The sequence below is a fragment of the Choloepus didactylus genome, chromosome 6 (genome assembly GCF_015220235.1).
Source record: "Choloepus didactylus isolate mChoDid1 chromosome 6, mChoDid1.pri, whole genome shotgun sequence".
Classification (NCBI taxonomy): Eukaryota; Metazoa; Chordata; class Mammalia; order Pilosa; family Megalonychidae; genus Choloepus; species Choloepus didactylus.
The window spans coordinates 99,238,190-99,258,306 of record NC_051312.1 but is presented as its reverse complement, the minus strand read 5'-3'; the positions used below and the strand labels follow the sequence as shown (position 1 = coordinate 99,258,306).

General features: G+C 36.2%; 1 protein-coding gene and 1 pseudogene across 16 annotated transcripts in view; both read left to right on the top strand.

Moving 5' to 3' along the window:
- Positions 1–20,117, top strand: part of DLG2 (discs large MAGUK scaffold protein 2) — a 2,332,374-nt gene that overhangs the window by 1,637,910 nt on the left and 674,347 nt on the right. For all 16 annotated transcript variants that reach the window (XM_037840899.1, XM_037840898.1, XM_037840904.1 and 13 more), the window contains one exon: positions 12,121–12,171. In XM_037840899.1, the coding sequence (XP_037696827.1) occupies positions 12,121–12,171 (51 nt within the window). The remainder of the gene's footprint in view (positions 1–12,120; positions 12,172–20,117) is intronic.
- On the top strand, positions 6,435–7,034 carry LOC119538147 (annotated as a pseudogene).

Below are 20,117 nucleotides of genomic sequence, written 5' to 3'. Positions count from 1 at the left end.
GCCACATCTGAGCAACAAAGAGGTACTCAGGGGGAGACCCTTAGTCACAATTATAAGCAAGTTTAGCCTCTCCTTTGCAGTAACGAGCTTCATAAGGACAAGTCCTGTGACAGAGGGCTCGGCACATCAAACCACCAGTCCTCAATGTTCCACACAGGATTTTGAAGGATAAGTAGGAACTACACAAGGCAAACATGGAAACAAGGACATCCTAGGTGGAGGACCATTAAGAAAAGAGATAGTATGGTAAAAGTATGATTTTTAATTTCCTTTCTTCTCTTCTTCTCCCTGTCCCACCAACTGCCTTCTATCCATCTCTGTGGGTTTCCACTGAAGATTTGCTGTCTGATTAATGTTTATTTACCATACGTAAGGTGTTCATGTAGTTAATTTAATGTAATGTAACTGAGGATTTATGCTAGGTTTACCTCTTTTTTTTTGGTGGGGGGGTGTTCCTGTTCTAAAATGATATTAAAAAAATAAAACGGCTGCACCTCCTGTGTTTAACCATGCATGAGTTGAAGCTAATGTTGTCAGCTTCGTAGTTGGCACTGCAACAGAACACTTAAAAAAAAGCCATAATATGAGGACTGGGCAAGAGAATGTCCAAAGATGGAGGGGATTGTTTCATCTCTTCATAGCCCAGAGTACCCTGCTGTGAGATGTTGACAGCTTCAGCTGTCTTCTCACTCCTATTCTGTATCCAGATTTCCTCTGCTTCTAAGGACTCCAGTCATATTGGATTAAGGTCCATCCTGATTCAGTGTTGATGCACCTTAATGTGATCTTCAAAGATCCTATTTACAAATGAGTTCACACAACAGGACCTGGGATTTAGACTTGGACATGTCTTCACATGGGTTATGATTCACACCCACTTGATAAATAGGTTCAACAAGGTTCAAGAAGGTTAAGTAACTCACCCAAAGTTCTATAGCTAGAGAATAGGAGAATCAGGGTTGCAAACCCAAATAGTCCAACTCCAGAATCCCAGCTCCTAACCACTGTGCCAAATTGTTATTATACTCAAGTGGAACCATAGGACATTGCCATTTTGTAAGCCAAGAACAGTCAAAATTCATCAATTTCACTATTCAATCATGTATTATCACTCACTTTTAGACATGTGCAACATAATGTACTTAAAAAAAAACCCAGATTGATAGTTTCAAAACATCAACATTTACTAGCTCAAAAACTTGGGTAAATCTACTCATCTATAAAATAAAGATAATAGTAACATCTACCCCCATAGGATTTTTATAAGGGTCAGATGCAATCATGTATGTGAAAAGTAGTATGTAAATGAGTAATACTGTTAGGGTAATCTAAAAAAGTCACACGTGGACAACCTGATACCTTGCAATTTCTATTTTTTATTAACTATATGGGGAGGAACAGATGCATCATTAAGAGTAAGCTCCCTTTTATGATCCTAAGGTGCTTTGAGAAAGAAGAAATAAAATAAAACAAGAGAATGCTTTCCCTTAATATCTGATCAAGGAAGATCAATCTGACTTTTTTTGTAATAAGCTTCCTAAAGCATTTTTCCAGAATCAGAACTTAAAAATCTTCATGTAATCTTGATGAAATAACAAATGAATTAGCAAGAGATGTGGCTCTATAGATCTTTTCTAAGATTATGAAGATAGTGGATGCTTTTAAAATGAGATGAAAAGAAATCAAATGTACTAGCAAAGAAAGTGGGGATAGTCACTCAATAAATATTTGTTGATTGATGGATTCAGCTTGATGGCTGCTGGAATGGTGACCTATATTGAGATGAAAAGGGAGACAGCCTATTGTTAGCAAGGTTTGAAGTAAAATGATTAGAGAAAAATCAAGGCAGTCCCCTCCTTTGGAAACTGACAATGGAGGGTAGGACTTTCGAATACAAAGGGACTTGTAAAAATTGATAGCACGTAAGAAGCCCTTAAAATAAAGTTCAACTGATTTATTTCTCTAATGACTAGGAAATGACTACTATAGGCCAATAATTATGGTACATGCCACAAGAGTAGCAAACATTTAGTACATAGTACCTGATCTGAACATGTGGACAATATCAGGGAAGATAAAGCACAATCCAAGGAACTGGACCACAAAGAAGACCACAGTATAGTAAGAGTTACTGTGTGTGACCAGGGAGTAAAATAAGGGCTTTAACTTCAGACTTTCCTTGATTCAAACATCAAATCCTTCCCTTCTTTCCTCCTTCCTTTTAGGCACTTGCTTATTAATTTATTCATTTGTTCAAAAAATTTTTATTGAGCAAGATAATCTTAGTTTCATGTTGTCTGTGGCTGTGTAAGCTTGCAGTGTTGCCTAACTTAGAAACTCAGTTTCCTCAATATTAAAATTAGCTTTAAAATGTATAGCTCCCAGGATTATTGCAGGTATTGGATGAGCATAAGGAAGTACCTGGCATGTGGTAGATACTTAGCAAGGACCAGTAGTAGTAGCAGCAGCAGCAATAGCAGCAGGAGTGGTAGTAATAATTCTTATTAGCATTTTTATTGAGATTATAAAGAGCAGAATGATGATTTTCAGTGGGTTAATAAGAAGAAGCTTTTTGATTTTTTGAAGAGAGAGTCTTTGCTAACAGTAATGGAAGATTCTGCTGTCCCTCCAATAGAATCCAGCTCCACAAGGGCAGGGGCTTTGTTTTGTTTGCTGCTATATCCCTAGGACCTAATGTAATGTCTGAGAAATTCTAGGCATTCAAGGATATTTTTCTAAATGAATTAGGATTTTGATAAGTATAGATTGAGTAAAGATATTTAGGCCAGAGTGTATGGCAATAGTAAAGACACCAAAGGGGGGAAGGTACTTTATGTACATAAATTCAGCGTAATTACTTGGCTAGACAAGATTTTTGGATATAAGAAGCAGATTATGTGGCTGGAACTGTAGGTTGGGGACAGCTGATGGATGATCTGGAATGTTCTTTAGGGATGAAGAAAAATGATTTAAAGTGATTTAAGTAGTGAAATTACCTAATAAAAACATTGCTCTTCAGGGAGGTAAATCTCAAAGAACGGGAAGAATCAATTGATATTGAAAAACAATGAAGGCAGAAATATTTTTAGGAAATTATACCCATGATATTCAATAAGTGATAAATAAGGCTTGAAATAGGGTTGATAAGTATCGATAATAAATGTAAAGAATCTACATGAAAAATAGGATTCCCTTAGCAGAAATATAGACTGGAAGAAACTGAAAAAATGTTCAGTTCTACTTAAGTCCTATTGAGACCTACGTAACAGTAATGTGTTTCCTTAGAAACATAAAGCTGGGTGAGCAGATGAAAACTTAGGTAAAGATCAAAGAACAATAAGGGGCAAACCTTGATGCATGTGCATAGCTGGCAGGAGGAAAAGAATTGACCTAAAACAAGGAGACAGAGCAGAAGAGAGGAGACCAAAGATGTGTACTAGGTGATAGGACAGAGGAGTTTCAGGTGGTGGAGAGCCAGTGATGAAGTTGAAAACAATTGATATTCTGCTTCATGCTATATGTAGTTATATTGTATCCAAGTAAAAGAGAAAATATTCTTGGCCATCTGCTTACATCATCATATTTGTGAATTTTTGCCTAATTCTTCACCACTCACTTTGGTTTTGTTTCTCTTAAGTCTTTTGGCTATGTACTTGGAGCTCTTTATTCTCTTCGACTCTTTACTTCAACTGACCAAATGGTTTGTATATGGGGGTAGTGAGGTTAGGGAGGGGGCTTGGTGGAACAAAAACCTTGTATATCATAAAGATATTTAAAACCATTGATTGGTTATGTTCTTAACGTAATATATGGCTTTCAGAGGGCAGGCTTAAACTCATGGAATAGTGAAACCGAAGAATAATACAGCCTGCATCAGGCTTGGGCCAACGGAATGCACTGAAACTGCCTGTTATCCCACCATCCAGCACATAGTGCAAAGTAAGGGGACAAAGCTTGGGATAAAAATGTGCCATTTCCACATCTGAGGCAAATTCACTTCTATGTCTATGTTTTTCCTTCGTTACAGAAGCCTTTAATCAAGCCAACTTGCTATATATAAAATGTCTTTCTCACACACACACACCCACACCCCCCCCACACACAGCCGCTAAGCCATTTTCCTTGATTTCCCCTGACAGAAATATTGTGAAAGTTTTATCACAGTTTTACAGATAACAAGCTACTGAATTTAGAAAAAAAAAAAAGGTTTCTAATTAAGTAGAAAAATGCATAGTAATTATTAAGTCTATTATCACTTGTCTAGATCAAAAGTATTATGTGTATAAGTGCTTAATAAAAAGGTAGAAAAAAATGAAAAAAAAAAACAAAAGAAAATTGTTCAGGAATGGAACAGATTATAGGGTGCTGATTAACTTTTTCTCTATTTTGTGGAAGCTATGATTTATCAGTTCACTGAGCTTGGAAGTTTAATTAAGATTAGAAGTTTTAACTTGAAATCATAGTTACTGACACATATGGGTGAATAATGGGTATATGCTGTTACCAAAATTAGAATCTTATCCAAGAATATCAATAATTGTTTCTATACTTGTGTGTTTATTAAAAATAAAAAATACTGTGATTAGCTTCTCATAAAACTGTATATTTTAAAACCATTCCCATTATAACTGAGTACTATTCATAAAATAACCAGATACATGCCTTAGATTAAAACAGGTGCTCTACAAAACTTAAAGAGAAAATCTGTTTACTACTAAGCATTTAAATGAACAATCCTGACACACAAATGTGTACAATAGAAAACAAAGATGAACAGCTTATAAGTGACATAACTGGTATTGGAACGCAGTTCTTATGATTCCAGAATATTTCCTGACTTTTAAACACAGGCTTTTAATTTCTGTGTGATAATGCCCCTCAACATGAAGAGAGGGCACATCTTAAGGCAGTGGAGAGAGAACAAAAAAGGGGACCTTAATTTAAAAAGGTGATGGACAGTTCAGTTGTGTGCACGCAGACCTCCAGGATTTGTTTAATGATGCTGGTAGATTGACTCATTTTTTTATTGACTTTCATTTTTTTATTGTTTTTTATCCATTCAATAGAGACGTTTAAAGTGATTAAAAAAAAGATTAGAATAATGAGCAATCTTCTCTAGTTGTTCTTTCTTTTGAATAGAGGTACAGCAATACTGCCTTACCTTTTATTTTCTTTTTTAAAAGGGATAAAAGGCTTTTTATTTCCTGCAGAAGCCTTGAGATCTTTGAGGAATAGAAATTGGGAAGCTAATGTCCTTGAATGGAGTCAAGGAAAGTAGATGATACTGCCAGTTAATTTCTTCCCTGCTGGAGAACCTTATAGATGAAGGAGGAAGGACAGGACAGAGAGGGATATACTGAGGAGGGTGGAGAGCTATGAGTTGGTAGGATTACAGTTTGCTGGTTGGGATCTTTGGAACACCAGAGAGTAATAGAAAAATCCACAATAAAGTCTGGTCAGGTGCACCTTGATCAAAGTGATAGAAAAAATAAAATATGATTTAAGCAGTAGATGGGGAGTAAAGCCCTTAAACTAGAATGTCAGAGCTGGGAGGGACCTCAGACATCATCTGTCTGTATAAGAAAATTAAAACATGACCTTCCCTAGGTTATCCAGCATGTTACTCATAGAATCAAGACTGTGATACAGGTCTTCTGGCTCTAAGGCCAATGCTCTCAACAGGAGAGCATTCTGAAGTGGTTATTGTTGCTTTGTCTGGTTTGATAGGCCTGTCTCTCTCCCCACCCAACCTGATGCCTATGAACACATTCAGCTCATGCCACCTCCTCTGTGGAGCCTTTTCTGACACCCTCCATGTGCAACTGCCTGTTCCCCCCTCTATGTAACCTCTCACCCTCTACATTCTTCAGCATCTGTCACAGCCCCTGTATCACTTGGGCACATGCTTCCATTTATTGGTCTCCCTCTACTAGACTGAGTACCTTGTGAGCAGGAACTATATCTCAACCATCTTTGTATCTCTAGGGTTTATCGTGTACCTAGCACATGGTGCTTAATAAATGTTAGATTAATGTTTTAATTCATTAATCAGTATTTAAATTATAAATTACCAATGCATACATGTAAAAAAAGCTAAAAGGGATTAATTCAAGACATATTTCTTAGGAAAAGATAGCAGTTATTAGGGAGTGCCTATGGTTACTTAAAGATGGAGAAGTGTTAGATGTCAACTCTCTGATTTTTTGGAGTTCTCTGGAGCTCTACTATAAACAAGGCATGGTTCCAGAAACTACAGGTATGGAAAGATGATAAGATACCAAATAGGCCTTATGAAGGTAAGGAATGTTGGGAATGGAATGAAAGAAACATTAGGAAAATGAGTGCTAGGCAATAACAGCAACATAATGGCCAAAACTGAGCAAGAGTATGTTAAAAATTAAATTGTAGCTCTTTTTGCCACATCTACTGGGAGAATGAGGACCATTCTTGGCAACCAAACTGTCGACATTCCAGGAAATGTCAACATCATGCTGAAGGGACGCACAGTTATTGTGAAGGGCCCCCAAGGAACCCTGCAGAGGGACTTCAATCATATCGATGTCAACTCATCCTACTTGGGAAGAAAAAGAAGAGGCTTCAGGTTGACAAATGGTGGGGAAATAGAAAAGAGCTGGCTACAGTTGGCACTATCTGTAGTCATGTACAGAACATGATCAATGGTATTACACTGGGCTTCCGTTACAAGATGAGGTCTGTGTGTGCTCACTTCCACATCAACGTTGTTATTCAGGACAGTGGGTCTCTGGTTGAAATCTGAAATTGCTTGGGTGAAAAATATATCCGCAGGGTTTGGATGAGGCCAGGTATTACCTGTTCAGTATCTAAAGCCCAGAAAGATAAGTTAATTCTTGCAGGAAATGACATTGAACTTGTATAAAATTGAGCTGCTTTGATTCAGCAAGCAACAATAGTTAAAAACAAGGATATAAGAAAATTTTTGGATGGTATGTATGTCTCTGAAAAAGGAACAGTTCAGCAGGCTGATGAATAAGATCTAAGAGTTGTGCAGCAAAGGAAACAACAAGATGCCAGACCTGTTTGTGATTTTAAAGATGCAATAAAATTCATCTTTAAAAAAAAGTTAAATTGCAAGAGTGAGTGGATAGAAAGGTTGTGAGGTAAGATTCTGAGTGAAGGCCACATTGACCTCCTGATTTGGGAGAGAAAGCCAAAATGATATGTGACCCCAAAGCAGTGAATCTTAGAGGGTTCAGGAAAGAGATGTTTGGATTAGGAAAGGTTTTCAGTGCATTTTGCAGAAGAAAAAGTGTTCTTTTGCTTACTCAGCAATATTTTATGTTGTTAGCAAGATTAGCAAATTTTCAATATTTGATCAAATAAATCTGGTGGCCCTCACAATTTTGTTATCCATAACTAATAATAATAGCTCACACTATTGAAGACCTACTATGTGGCAGACAGCAGTTAAGATGTGTGCTAAGTTATTTCACATTGATTATCTAATCTAAGCCTCACAAAGACCACTATTATTAGTACCATTCTATGCATAAGTAAATTGAGGCTTTGAGAGAGGAAGAAAATTCACAGCATTCACATGCCTCAGAAATGTTGGAACTGGGATTCAAATCTATGTTTTTTGTTTTTTGTTTTACTCTGGAACCTAGGCTACTCAAGTGTAACAGGCAGTAAAGCCTCATAATGTATATGCTGGAAAGTTCCTCAAATAGGAGGAAGGGTACTAAGGAAAATGAATGCAATTGTGTGTGTGTGTGTGTGTGTGTGTGTGTGTGTGTCTGCGTGTCTGCAGACACTTGATAATGGTATGATCCTGTACAGCCAGGGCTCCTGAGAACTCCTGAACTTGGAGGTAAGGGCATCTAAGCTGGGAATGCCAAAAGGCCTGTGGGAATTATATCCCCATTAGCAACCAGGGTCTCCTTTGAGAATGTCAGATTTTACCCACCAAACAAATCTCATTTATTGATTGATTCAATGATTCATATATTTACTCATTCACATGGCTGTTGTACGTCTGTGTACCAGGCACCACGCTATATGCTGCAGCTACAGATGAATGGATACAGATGACATGGTCCTACCTTGCTGTGAGAGTGGCAAGATACTGTGGAAACCAGAGGCTCTCCCTGATCTCCCATCCTCATCACACTTCTCCAAAAGTCCGATGGCAGCTTTATATGCTAAAACCATATAAACATATGTCTTGTTTGCTATATCATAATGACTTATCATAAGGGGCAGAATTAGTACACCATCTTTCATATTCTATATACCAAGGAATTGAATATATATACACAACAAATAAAAAATAGATCTGCACAGACCTTCCAAGTGGTAACAGCAGGGCTATGGCTCTAATTCACTTCTGTATTTTGTATATTATATCACACTTCTGTCAGCATTAATGTTTGCATTTGGAGTCTCTTTAAAGACTGTATGTTTCTTGAGAATATGGATCACATCTTCAAAAAATTTTTATCAGTACCTGTCACAGAGCTTGGCACATTGTACATACTTAGTAATTGTTCATTGGGTTGAAATGTGTTTAGTCTAAAGAAGCCAATGCTTTGATATCCCCATTTTGACACTTTGTTATAATATGCAATAATATGGGGTTGTATAAAAATTCACTTAACCCAGAGTTTAATATGCTACTAGCTTCAAATATAGCCAAATATAGCCAACGAACAACAACAACAAAAAAATCAGACAAAACAGTATTTAAGATTCCAGTTAAAGAACATTAATGTGGAATAGTCCATGTGTTATTCATGAAAAGCCTCTTTTCGGGAGACAAAATGCATCTCAAAATCAAATTATATCATCATCTAGCAGGTGGTTACTGTAGCACAGAAAAAAAAAAAGGCAGTGAAATTAACTAAAGGCTGTCTGAAAGAAGAAAAACATGTAAAGCATTCAAAGTTTATGAAATTAGAAATTTAAATACCATGTTTGAATTTGAGTGGGGTAGGGGTCACTCTCTTAAATTAACTGCCATTCAGTGCCAGGAAGGCTACATGCCCAGAACAGAGGATGACAATGTGTGGCATCAGTTTGATTTTCTGGCCACCATAGAAAACTACCAGCTGTCATGGCAGAGCCATTGGACTCAGAAAAATCAAGTATTTGAAGAAAAACAGATTTATCAAAACTAGGAAATTTAATCTACTTTATCGATACTCTGTCTCTACAAAAATGACACTTAGTCATCAAGGTGGAGAGGTGCCTGTAAGTGATGGTCGGGGCCAGAGCTGGGACAATGGGAATCCGAACCATGCAGCTGTCCAAACCCAAACTATCAGGAGCATGAAATATTACCAGGTGCTTACATATCAGGAAGTGTCAAAAAAATATAGTTTCCAGAACTTTTTTCAGGAAGAGAACTTTGTGAATTGAAAGCCACATGTTTGTAATGGATTGGGAGTAGAATAAGACTACCACCATGGCAGGGTCAGACAGCAGTGCAGTGGATTGTCATAGGCTCCCCCAGAAAATGATGGGAGCCATTAGCAACACTGCTGACTGTGGACACACAAAATTAGTGCCAGGGGTGAGTTACTGATGCCATTGCTTATTCTTCACCCTCAATAACTAACCATTCCTTTAAATAAATATGAAAAAATATTTAGTGAATATTGTACTGATTTGAAAAGGCATTACATTTTTAAAATTGTCACAGCCCTGTCTTATATATTTCTGATTAAAATGGAAGTACTCTTGGTTCTTCTTTCTATTATACTCTCTCCCCAAACTCCTTATGGAGTTTGTAGGACTTATGGGTGCTTAGGGAGAACATAGACTACCTTAGTAATGAGAAAATAGATTCTAGGATCTCTCAAATGTTTTTGAACTCCCACACTGGCTTTTGTGATCACATGGTTTAAATGGTCAATTAAAAGGTGAAATATGGCCTCCCCTAAGCCAGTGTTTACCATTCACTCTTTTATAATTTCACTAAAGTCTGACGTAGACATGGGATGCTTTGTTTTAAAAACAAGGTTATATCCCAATCTGAATGGCATTATCTCTTCTAATGAAGAGAGCTAGATACTATTGAATTAGGCAAATGCACTTATTTTCTTGGGTTGAAAACTAAGGACCCATGGAGTAAATATAAGCCTGCAATATTTCATCAGTTGACAGGGTAATTTTGGAATACCAATGAGAATGTGTGTATGCAATGCTTTTGGATCTAAGAGTCAGATAATGGGATCACAGAAATGTGAAGTAAAGATTTTGATAAACCACAACTATGCAATATATGCCACTAGAATATTCTTCTCTTTTAAAAAGTACTCCTAAAAATTTCTTATAGCCTGAGCCTTTCGAAATTTTTTATCAGAGGCTTGTTTTCCTCCCTTTGATGTTGTTTTTCTCTTCCCAGTTTGCAGCACTTTAATAATGTGAATGGCTTTGCTCTAGAGAAGCACTGAAGCAAATAAAATTTTCACAGAGCCATACTGAGAGAATGAAACATATCACAGTAATTCAGCCTTCCCTTCTGTTCTCCCTCTATCAACTGAAGAAAGTTTAAAAAAAAAGCATTAATACAGGAACACACATATACAGGGGTTTTGAGTTTTGTAGGTAGTTTACTTTTGCATGTGATGAACAAAAGCTTCCATGAATCTGCAAAAGCTTTCTAACATCATGAAGTCCTCTTTTATGAGTCATTAAGTTGCTGAGGCCCAGAAAATCAAATTTAGTTTAGGGCTGTTTGATAATGTAGTAACACAGTAAAATGTGATTCACCAATTAGCTCATGTAATTAGAAAATCAAAAACATGCTCTTTGTTGGCTGGTGAATACACAAAAGTAAAATCCCTTGTCATTGTCGTTCTTGGGAACTAAAAGAGTTTTCATGATTTATATGATTCAACATATAAATATAAAATATAATTTTGATTATAGTTAAAATTATGTCTTCAGTTGATACTACATCCATTCCTTATGGAAAGAGAATTCACAAAATCTGTGTTTAAAAATCGGATAAGTATATTAATTGCTTTGTTCAGTCATTCCTTTATTCCCCACCCCCACCCCACCCCAATTCACCTTTTCTTTCTTCGTCAGCTCTTTCTTGCCACACTCTATGTTAAGCAACAGGGCTGTCTGGTTCTTGACTCATAAAGCTCTCAATCTACCAGCACTATGTTTAATTTTTTCTAAAGAGGGAAAAATAAACTGAAGTTAGAATCTACAAAAATCGTGGTTTTGTAAAATGTTTAAAATGATACTTTCTGGCTAATTCCTAAATGTTAATAATGATGCCAAGACCCATATCAGGAAAAAGAAAGCCAATTTGAGAATTTTCTTTCTCAAAGATTTTGCATGTCAGAGAAGAATTCTGTGGTGGATAAAAAATAGCAATTGAATATTTGTTGTATTATTTTAAAGCAACTCTTTATACATTCGATATGCACATCTAAGGCGTGTGTTATAGGTAGCCTGGCTGCATATAAAATGCATTACTTTCCAAGTTCAAATCAATTAAAGTATTGATTGGATGGTTAAAATGATTTCTTACTAGACACTTCAAATGTGTCTTACCTACATTGCTCTTTTCTTTATTGTTACTGAATTACATGGCCGTGGTTACATGGTTCAGGGCTTTCCAATAAATATAACAAGAGGATAATGGAGGATGAATTACCTGAGCTTGCTCCAATAAAGAAAAGGCATCTCTTATCTGATGTAATCATTCAATACCATTTTTTTGAAAAAAAAAAAAAAGGTCCTATTTTAGCATTCTTTCATAATATTTAAAAAACATTAAGAGGTTATCCCCTTTTAACTGTAAAATTGTCCCTTGATGACTCATTCTTTATAAACTCAAAATGCATATTTTGTGTTTATTTCCCACCCCCATATAATCACAAAATTCTAAGTAATGCAATGATCCCTCATTATTTTTTCTAGAGTCTTACTTCTTATATATTTTAGAATGTTTGGGTTTTATTTCACTTTGATGAAAACACTTAATCACAAACATGAAGAAAGTGTGGCTTTTTTTCATAGCCAGAATGAAAACTTAACCCCTAAGCCTTTTTAAAACTGCAGCCATCTTCCCTCAATATGTATTTGATGGATCTCTTTTTTTTTTTTTTTCCTGATTTACAGGTCAATGGAACAGAAATCGAATATGAATTTGAAGAAATTACATTGGAGAGGGTAAGAAAAATCCAAAATCCCAATCTTGTATTCCACATTCTAATCCTAGTGGTTTGTCTTGTGAAATTATGCAATTGTGTATTATAACCTGGAAGTTTCCCACAGGATTCACAATGAGAATATTAATGAAACAGTAGAGGGCATGGAGACAAGCAGATCAAATAACCCGAGTGTTTAGTATGTAAATTCTATTGCCGAGATTTGGAGCAATGAATGAGAAAGACAGAAATATTCAGTGAACTTGTACAGTACTTTTTAAAAATGTTTACATTATTAATGTTTTGCCATATGTTTTAAAGATATTTTATAAATTATTCTCATTAATGTGATGTTAATACTATCAAAAGTAGTACTCTACATTTCTTATATTGTAAAAAAAAAATTGTGAAGGATTTAAAAACCACCCCAATAGAGAAAAACACAGTGACCCTGCAGAGCTCTGCAAATATGCTGGTAGGGCCTTGGCAAAGACATTTGACAAATTAGGGAAACTAGATGCAACACAGCCCTAAAATATACAGACATTTTACAAAACAATAAGAGAAAGTCAAAAGACTATCTAGAAAGAAATGTCCAAAAGGCATTAACTGGATATTCATCAAAAAGTAAAAGGCTAATACACATCTGAAAACCTTCTCAGCCTCATTAATAAACAAAGAAAAACAGTGGGACTAAACTGTTTTTGCCTATCTAATTGGCAAAGATTTAAACTGAATGTTAATGTTCAGTGCCAATGAATGGGCATGGAAATTGGTACAACCCAAGACAGGATTTTGGAAATATATATCAAAGGCCTATAAAATGTGCACAGTTTTTGACCCAGAAATTCTGTTTATAATGTACAAAAATATATGCACAAGGAAGTTCATATTGATACTGTTTATAATAGTGAAGATGGGAAAAAGACAGGTGTTTAATAATACATTATCACATATCCATATATTAGAAAATTATATTAAATTATACTAAAATAGTATTTTAGAAAGATATTTAATTGCAAGGATAAATGTTCTATCTACATATTAATATTAAGTTAAAAAAGAAAGTTATAAAATGGTATTTAAATATGATCTAATATGTAAAATAAAGCTCCACATACATAATATACATACAAGCATAAAACCTGGAAGGATATACACTGAAACATTAAAAGTAGTTAAGCCTAGTTAAAGTTTTTTGGGCAATTTTTACTTTCTACTTTTTGTTGATATATATTGCCTAACCTTTCTATAATCAACATACATAGAACTTTTACAACAAGAAAATATATTTTTCTAAGCCATCATTCAAGCATGAATTCAGACTCTAGATTTACACTCAGATTTGTGTCTCCTTTAGAGTTCACTGATTATTAGCTCTTCTGAGTCAGGGAATTTCTTTCTTTCAGCCTAATTTTTATTGAGTATGAGTGGTTTTAAGGGGAAATTTACATTAAAAGCTAAATGTTAGACAAATGGGTTATTTAAACTTTCATTATAAACTCTGATAAAATTTTAATGACATGCTAAATGGAAAAAAAGTGAGATTTATGGAAAATTAGCCCAAATGGATAAGAAAAACTTATTTCTCCTTCTAAATCATTGATCTTATATCCAAGACGGGTTATATAATTTGTGGGGTGCAGTGTAAAATGAAAATGTGATGCCCTTGTTTAAAAATTATTAAGATTTTTGAGACTGTGACAGCATGCAATATCAAGCTTGGGACCCTTCTAAGCACAGGGCTGTGTGGGACCACACAGTTCTCAAACCCCCCTCCCCCACATAGGCATCTTAAATAAAACACAATTTAGTTTCCCTGGTTCTATAGGTGAAAAAATATAAGTGTAAAGTAGAACATTCAGTAGGAGTCAGATAATTGTGAGTTCTATTGTGGTCTTGGTTCTTAGACTTAATTGCTTCATGGTTCAAAACTATTCATCTCACCTCCCTCACTTCCTGTCCTCGAGTTCCTGGTCATACTCTGAACCTTGTCATTGCCATTAACAGTACCCCCTCCAAAATTTCCATTTGCAGCTTCATATTCTCCCCCAAACCACCTCCTCTGTTTCCTTATTTATTCTAGTTCCCCCACTCCAAAATTTTTTCAACCACACTGAGACCTCTCTTCATTGATTTCACCACTCCTCCAGCCCTACCTCCAGACCTTTTATAGTCTTATGTCTTTACTTCCCTCTTCATCCAGTGTATTCCCTGGCCCATCACTCTATTTCTCCATGTATATACTCTTTAACTATTTTTTTCCTCTCTCCCTTTTTGTGCTCACCCAGCAACACCCCAGACCTTGTTAAATCAACACCTTCCTACTCACTCCTCTGCTAGCACCTGAGCAACTGAATGTGTCTAGAGATAAGTTTACTCCTCTCACTTTAAACTTATCACTGTTGATTTCCAGTGACCTTCAAAACCTCCTGGCAATTCTTATACTTTTTATCATTTATTTTTCAGAAAAATCACTTTCTCATTCTCTGGGACAGCAATTTAGCATCGTATTTTCTCAAGTCTCGAAAACCCTGCTCCTCATCCTCATTCTCAGCTGTTGGCATTCTCTGATAGTCCTTGAGAAAATCCAAGCAATCAAATGAAAATCATCTCACTTTCTACCATTAAATGGATAGCTCCCCATTACAATGAAGGAATATTCCCTGCTCCTTTCTAAGGCCAACTCTTTACTTGTTACCTGGACTCCATACCCTCTTGTCGATATAAGGACTTGGCTTCTGCAGTTATCTCCTCTCTTTCCTGCAACAAAAGTTTTTCTCTTTATTTTTCCTGGATAACTTTAATACAGACATGATGTAATATCTCTCATTCATCCTAAAAAAAGAAAAGAAAAGAAAAAACTCTTCCTTGACCCAATGTTCCCCTTCTACTCTTGCCTCATTTTTCTACTCAACTTTACCGAAAATCTATGGAAATTGTCTATTTTCATTAATTCCACTTTATTACCTCATTTTCTTATTTTAACCTATTTCATGTTTTTAACCCCACAGAAACCATAAAATCATTCCTATCAAAGTAAATGACAGGTTCGATCTTGCTAAATCCAACATCAATTCTCTGCATTCGATGCAGTTGTCACTCCCTTCTTTCTGAAAGATTTTAATTTCTTCTGAAACAAAACACACTCCTGTTCTTTCACCACCCCATTGGCTGTCCTTTCTCAGTTTCCTTGCTGACTCTTCTTTAAATGCTGGGGCACTACAGAAAACCAGTGTACAGACCTCTTCTCAATCTCTTCTCATTGCCTAAATGATCTCATCCAGGCCCATGGCTTTAAATAAGAGCTTTGAAACGATGATTCCCAAATATGAAGCCATGGCCTTTCCTCTGAGCTCCAGATGTGTATAGCTAACTGTCCAGTTGGGAACTCTGGTACTATATTCATAGTAGATTTTCCTGTATTCCCTCTCCTCAGGGTCAAAGCTGCTTCTACCCTTATATTCCATATCTGAGCTAATTTGTTCTATCATTTTCCTTATTATCAGGATAAAAAATGTAGAAATTTTGCTTGATTTCTCTTTTTCCCTTATCATGCACAGGTAAGTCCTACTGGTGCTACCATAAAAATATATCTAAAAACCAATTACATCTTACCACCCACTCTACTGAATCTTTGACCAAAACAATATCATACCCTATCTGGACCAGTAGTAATATCTTGTATTTTTGTCCCACTATAGTCTGATCTCCTCAGAGTAGCCAGAGTAATCTTTGGAAAAAAAAAAAAAAAAAAAACATAAACCAGATCATACCAGTTTTATTCTTAAAACCCTCCAAAAGGTGGTAAATACATTTCAAAAAGTCCACACTTGTTATCGTAACCTATAAAGCTTCATAAAAATTGATGCCTGCTTATCTCTCCAACATTATGTCCTCACCATCAACTCTTTGCAAATTTCCGCTAGCCACATGGAACTTTTTGCTCTTCCTCAAAAAACGTCAAGCTTTTCACATCTCATGGTCTTTATATATGCTATTCTATCTGCCTGGAAAAATCTTCCCCCAGATATTTACATGACTTGTTCTTCGCTAAATTAAATATCTGCTCCAATGTCACCTCCTCAGGAAAATCATCCCTGTCCACCCCGTTTAAATTAGTGTCAGCATTCCCATCGCTCTTTTACCCCTTACACAGTATAGTGGGTTGAACAGCAACACCCCAAAATATATGTCAAAATTCTGCCCCTGGTACCTATGAGTGAGGCTTTATTTGGAGAAACCATCTTTGCAGATGTAATTAAGTTCTCAGGATGAGATTGTTCTTGATTAACTGGGTGGTCCCTAAATCCAATGACTAGTGTCCTTATAAGAGACAGAAAAGAAGACACAGGGAGAAGAGGAGGGAGCCTTTGAAGACAAAGGCAGAGGCTGGAGTTATGGAGCCACCAGAAACTGTAAGAGGCAAGGAAGGATTCTCCTCTAGAGCCTTTGAACAGAGTGCAGCCTTGCCTGTACCTTGATGTGGGGCTTTTGTCCTCCAGAATTGTGAGAGAATAAATCTGTTGTTTTAAGTCACCAAGCTTGTGGGGTATTGTTTTAGCATCTCTAGAAAATGAATACTCACAGCTTTATTATTTTTTAATTGCACTTACCAATATTTGAAATGTATATTATTTATACATTATACTTTAACATCTATTTACCCCACTAAAGGTATTCTTTTTATAAATATTTTATCAGTTCTATATCAATTTTCTTTAAGAATATCTGGAATCTAATACTCAGTGAATATTTGGCATATGAATGGATTATGCTGAACTCTCTACCACTGGAAACATGAAGTAGAGACACCTAGTCTGGATTTGAATCCTGACTCTACCATTTGCTGCTTGAAGGAACTTGAACAGGATATTTAACCTCTCTCTGTCTCAGTTTCCATATCTGAAAATGAGGCTAAATTATTTGTACTTACCTCACAGGGCTATTGTGGTGATTAAATGAGTTAATACAAAGTTTAGAAGATTGCACATAATTATATAGTTATTAGCATCTCTTTTGGGTAAACATGGTAGTTCTCACAAGTGGTATTTATCAGAATCACTGAGGAAACTTACTAAAAATATAGCTTCCATTCACAACAAACAATTCATATCCATCTAACAAGAACTACTTTCATACCAGCTTTTTTTTTTTTTTCAGTTACTTTTCTAGGTATTAGACATCCAATGATGAAGAAGCTTTGGTCCTTGCTATATAGGAGATTACAGCTTATACTTTTTCTGCATTTAATCCCAATAAAATGTAGTTCAGTAATAAACTAATCAAATTTAGTAATATTCTTGTGTGGTAGATATTGCTAACTACTTTTGACGTATTAGGAGACTAAGACTCAGAGATAAGTCATTTTTCACAGATCACAAAGGATGGTGCTAAGATTCCGCCCCATGCCCGGCATTTGCTGTTACCTAAGCTCTTCACCACTGAGCTAGACTGCCCTCAAAATTAAGCTCAGGTTTCATTTCCTCCAAGAAGCTTTTCTTGACCTCCTTTCTTGGGTAAGATGTCCCTTCTTAAATTAACACAAGTAGAGGACTTATCACATTAAATGATGCATAAAATATGCATCTTGTACTGGTCTATGAATTCCTTGAGGGCAAGAATTTTATGTTGTTCTTTATATCACTATGACATAAAAATAAGAGGGAATGGTATTGATTCAAGGACAAGTTGATGACTCTTCTGCTACAGCAACATTACCCAATACATGGCTCCCTGCCACACAGTGAATCCCTTAAATGTCTTTTGTACATTTATTTATCAAGTACTTACTTAACGTCAGCACTGGGCACAGTCCCTGTTTCATCAAATGTTACATCCTAGTAAAGAGTACAGACAAGTAAATAGGCAGAAACCATGAAGAACCACGTAGTGCTAGGGCTATCTGGCCCAGAATGGAGTACTTCCCTGAGGAATTAAACCTCAGCTGGTTTATGAAAGATGAGAGGAAGCTAACCATAGAAAAGGGAGTGGAAAAAGAAGATCTCTCAGACAGGGAGTAGCAGGTGCAAGTGTCCAAGGACTCAAGGAAAAGTAATATGCTCAAGGAAATGCAAGTAGTTCAGATGGACTTCAGGTTGAGACTAGGATTTAAATAGAGACCAGGCTGGAGAGAGGGAAAGTGCTGAGGACATGGATGTCTTAGATAACATACTGAGTAATTTGAATTTTATCCTGAAAGCAATGGAGAGCCTTTGAAGAATTTTAAGCAAAGAAGTATGATCATATTTGCATTTTAAAAACTTCACTTTGGCTACAGTATTGGGTAAATATTTCATAAGATTTAGGAGAGGATGCGGGTCTGCCATTTAAAACATATGATGAATGGCTAAATTCTGACAGTGCTGATGGAGGGGTGGATGACTCAAAATATATTAAGTGATAGAAGAACAGATCCTGGTGTTTTATAAATGAGTAAACGCCAGAGAGAGGAAGAGGGGCCAAGGATGCTGTTCCTGTTTGCTAATGCTGCCATTTTGCAAAATACCAGAAACGGATTGGCTTTCATAAAGGGGGGTTATTTGGTTACAATTTTATAGCCTTAAGGCCATAAAGTGTCCAAGGTAAGGCATCAACAATAGAGTACCTTCACTGAAGGATGGCCACTGGCATCCAAAAACCTCTGTTAGCTTGGCAGGCATGTGGCTGGCATCTGCTTGCTCACAGATTGAGTTTCAAAACAGCATTTTCCAAAATGTCTGTCTCAGCTTCCAACAGCTGTCTTCAAAATGTCTGTCTCAGCTACAGCTAGCAGTGAGCGCCTTCTGTCTGAGCTTTTATAGAGCTCCAGTGAACTAATCAAGGCCCATGCTGAATGGGCAGGGCCACACCTCCATGGAAATTATCTAATCAGAGTTATCACCTACAGTTGTATGGGTCACATCTCCAAGGAAACAACCTAATCGAAAGGTTCCAACTTAACACTAATACTTCTGCCCGTACAAGATTGCATTAAAGAATATGGCTTTTTCTGAGGGACATAATATAAACAAACCAGCACAGATGCCTAGGCTATAATCCAACAAATTCCTTTCGTTAACACAATATGATCGGAGCCTTTTAGCCATGTACACCTGTTATGTCTCAAGTCTTTCTGACACCCTGGGATCTTATGACATTAGGAAAGATAGCTGAGAAGTATATAGTTCTTGGAGATTTATTCTTTATCCATGTATGAAGTTAACAGGTTACACACTCCAACATGATTTGTGTCAAGAGAAGCTAGTTGACCCAGCATGGATAATAGATTCATCATGCCCTCATAATGCTTACCAGCATGCATGACTATAATTTTGCAAAGATGTAGTGAATCACTGCCTCCCCCACTACCAAAAAAGAGAGAACATTTGGAGTGCTTTCCTGACAGCTGCAGAATATATGGTCATGGTACTATTTGAATGTTATGTCTAACAAGTCAGGGATATTTTTCTGAAATTTAAAAATAATCAAAGATGTAAGCCATCTCCCCAAATCTAAGTCTTTGACTATTATTTCACCCATGCCAAGACACATCTGATTTCAAGGCAGAGAGAAGTGACTGATTTATAACAGTCTGAAATTTTCTATAGATGGAGCAAGTAGCAGGTTTTGGGTAACATGGAAATCTTGAAAGCAGTATTTGCAAAACTGCCAGGTAAAATATCCCCCCATTAAAGCTGTCTACTGGTGAACTCTCAACTTCAGTCAGATGTCAAATTAATTGAAAAGCCATTGGATTCAGTTAGGCTAAATTCTTTTATTTCATGTTGTTGGTATTTGTGAAAATCCCTAAATTAAAATATAACTAAGGAACGATTGCTTTAAATAACATACAGGCTACGTCTTTCTAAATTCCTAATTTTTCTGTGTTTCTTTAACTACTTGCAATTAACAGTAACAGGAATCTAAGTCCAGAGTCCAGATAGATACTCAGTAGTGTTTCAGTTTTTATGTAGTCAATATAGCAAA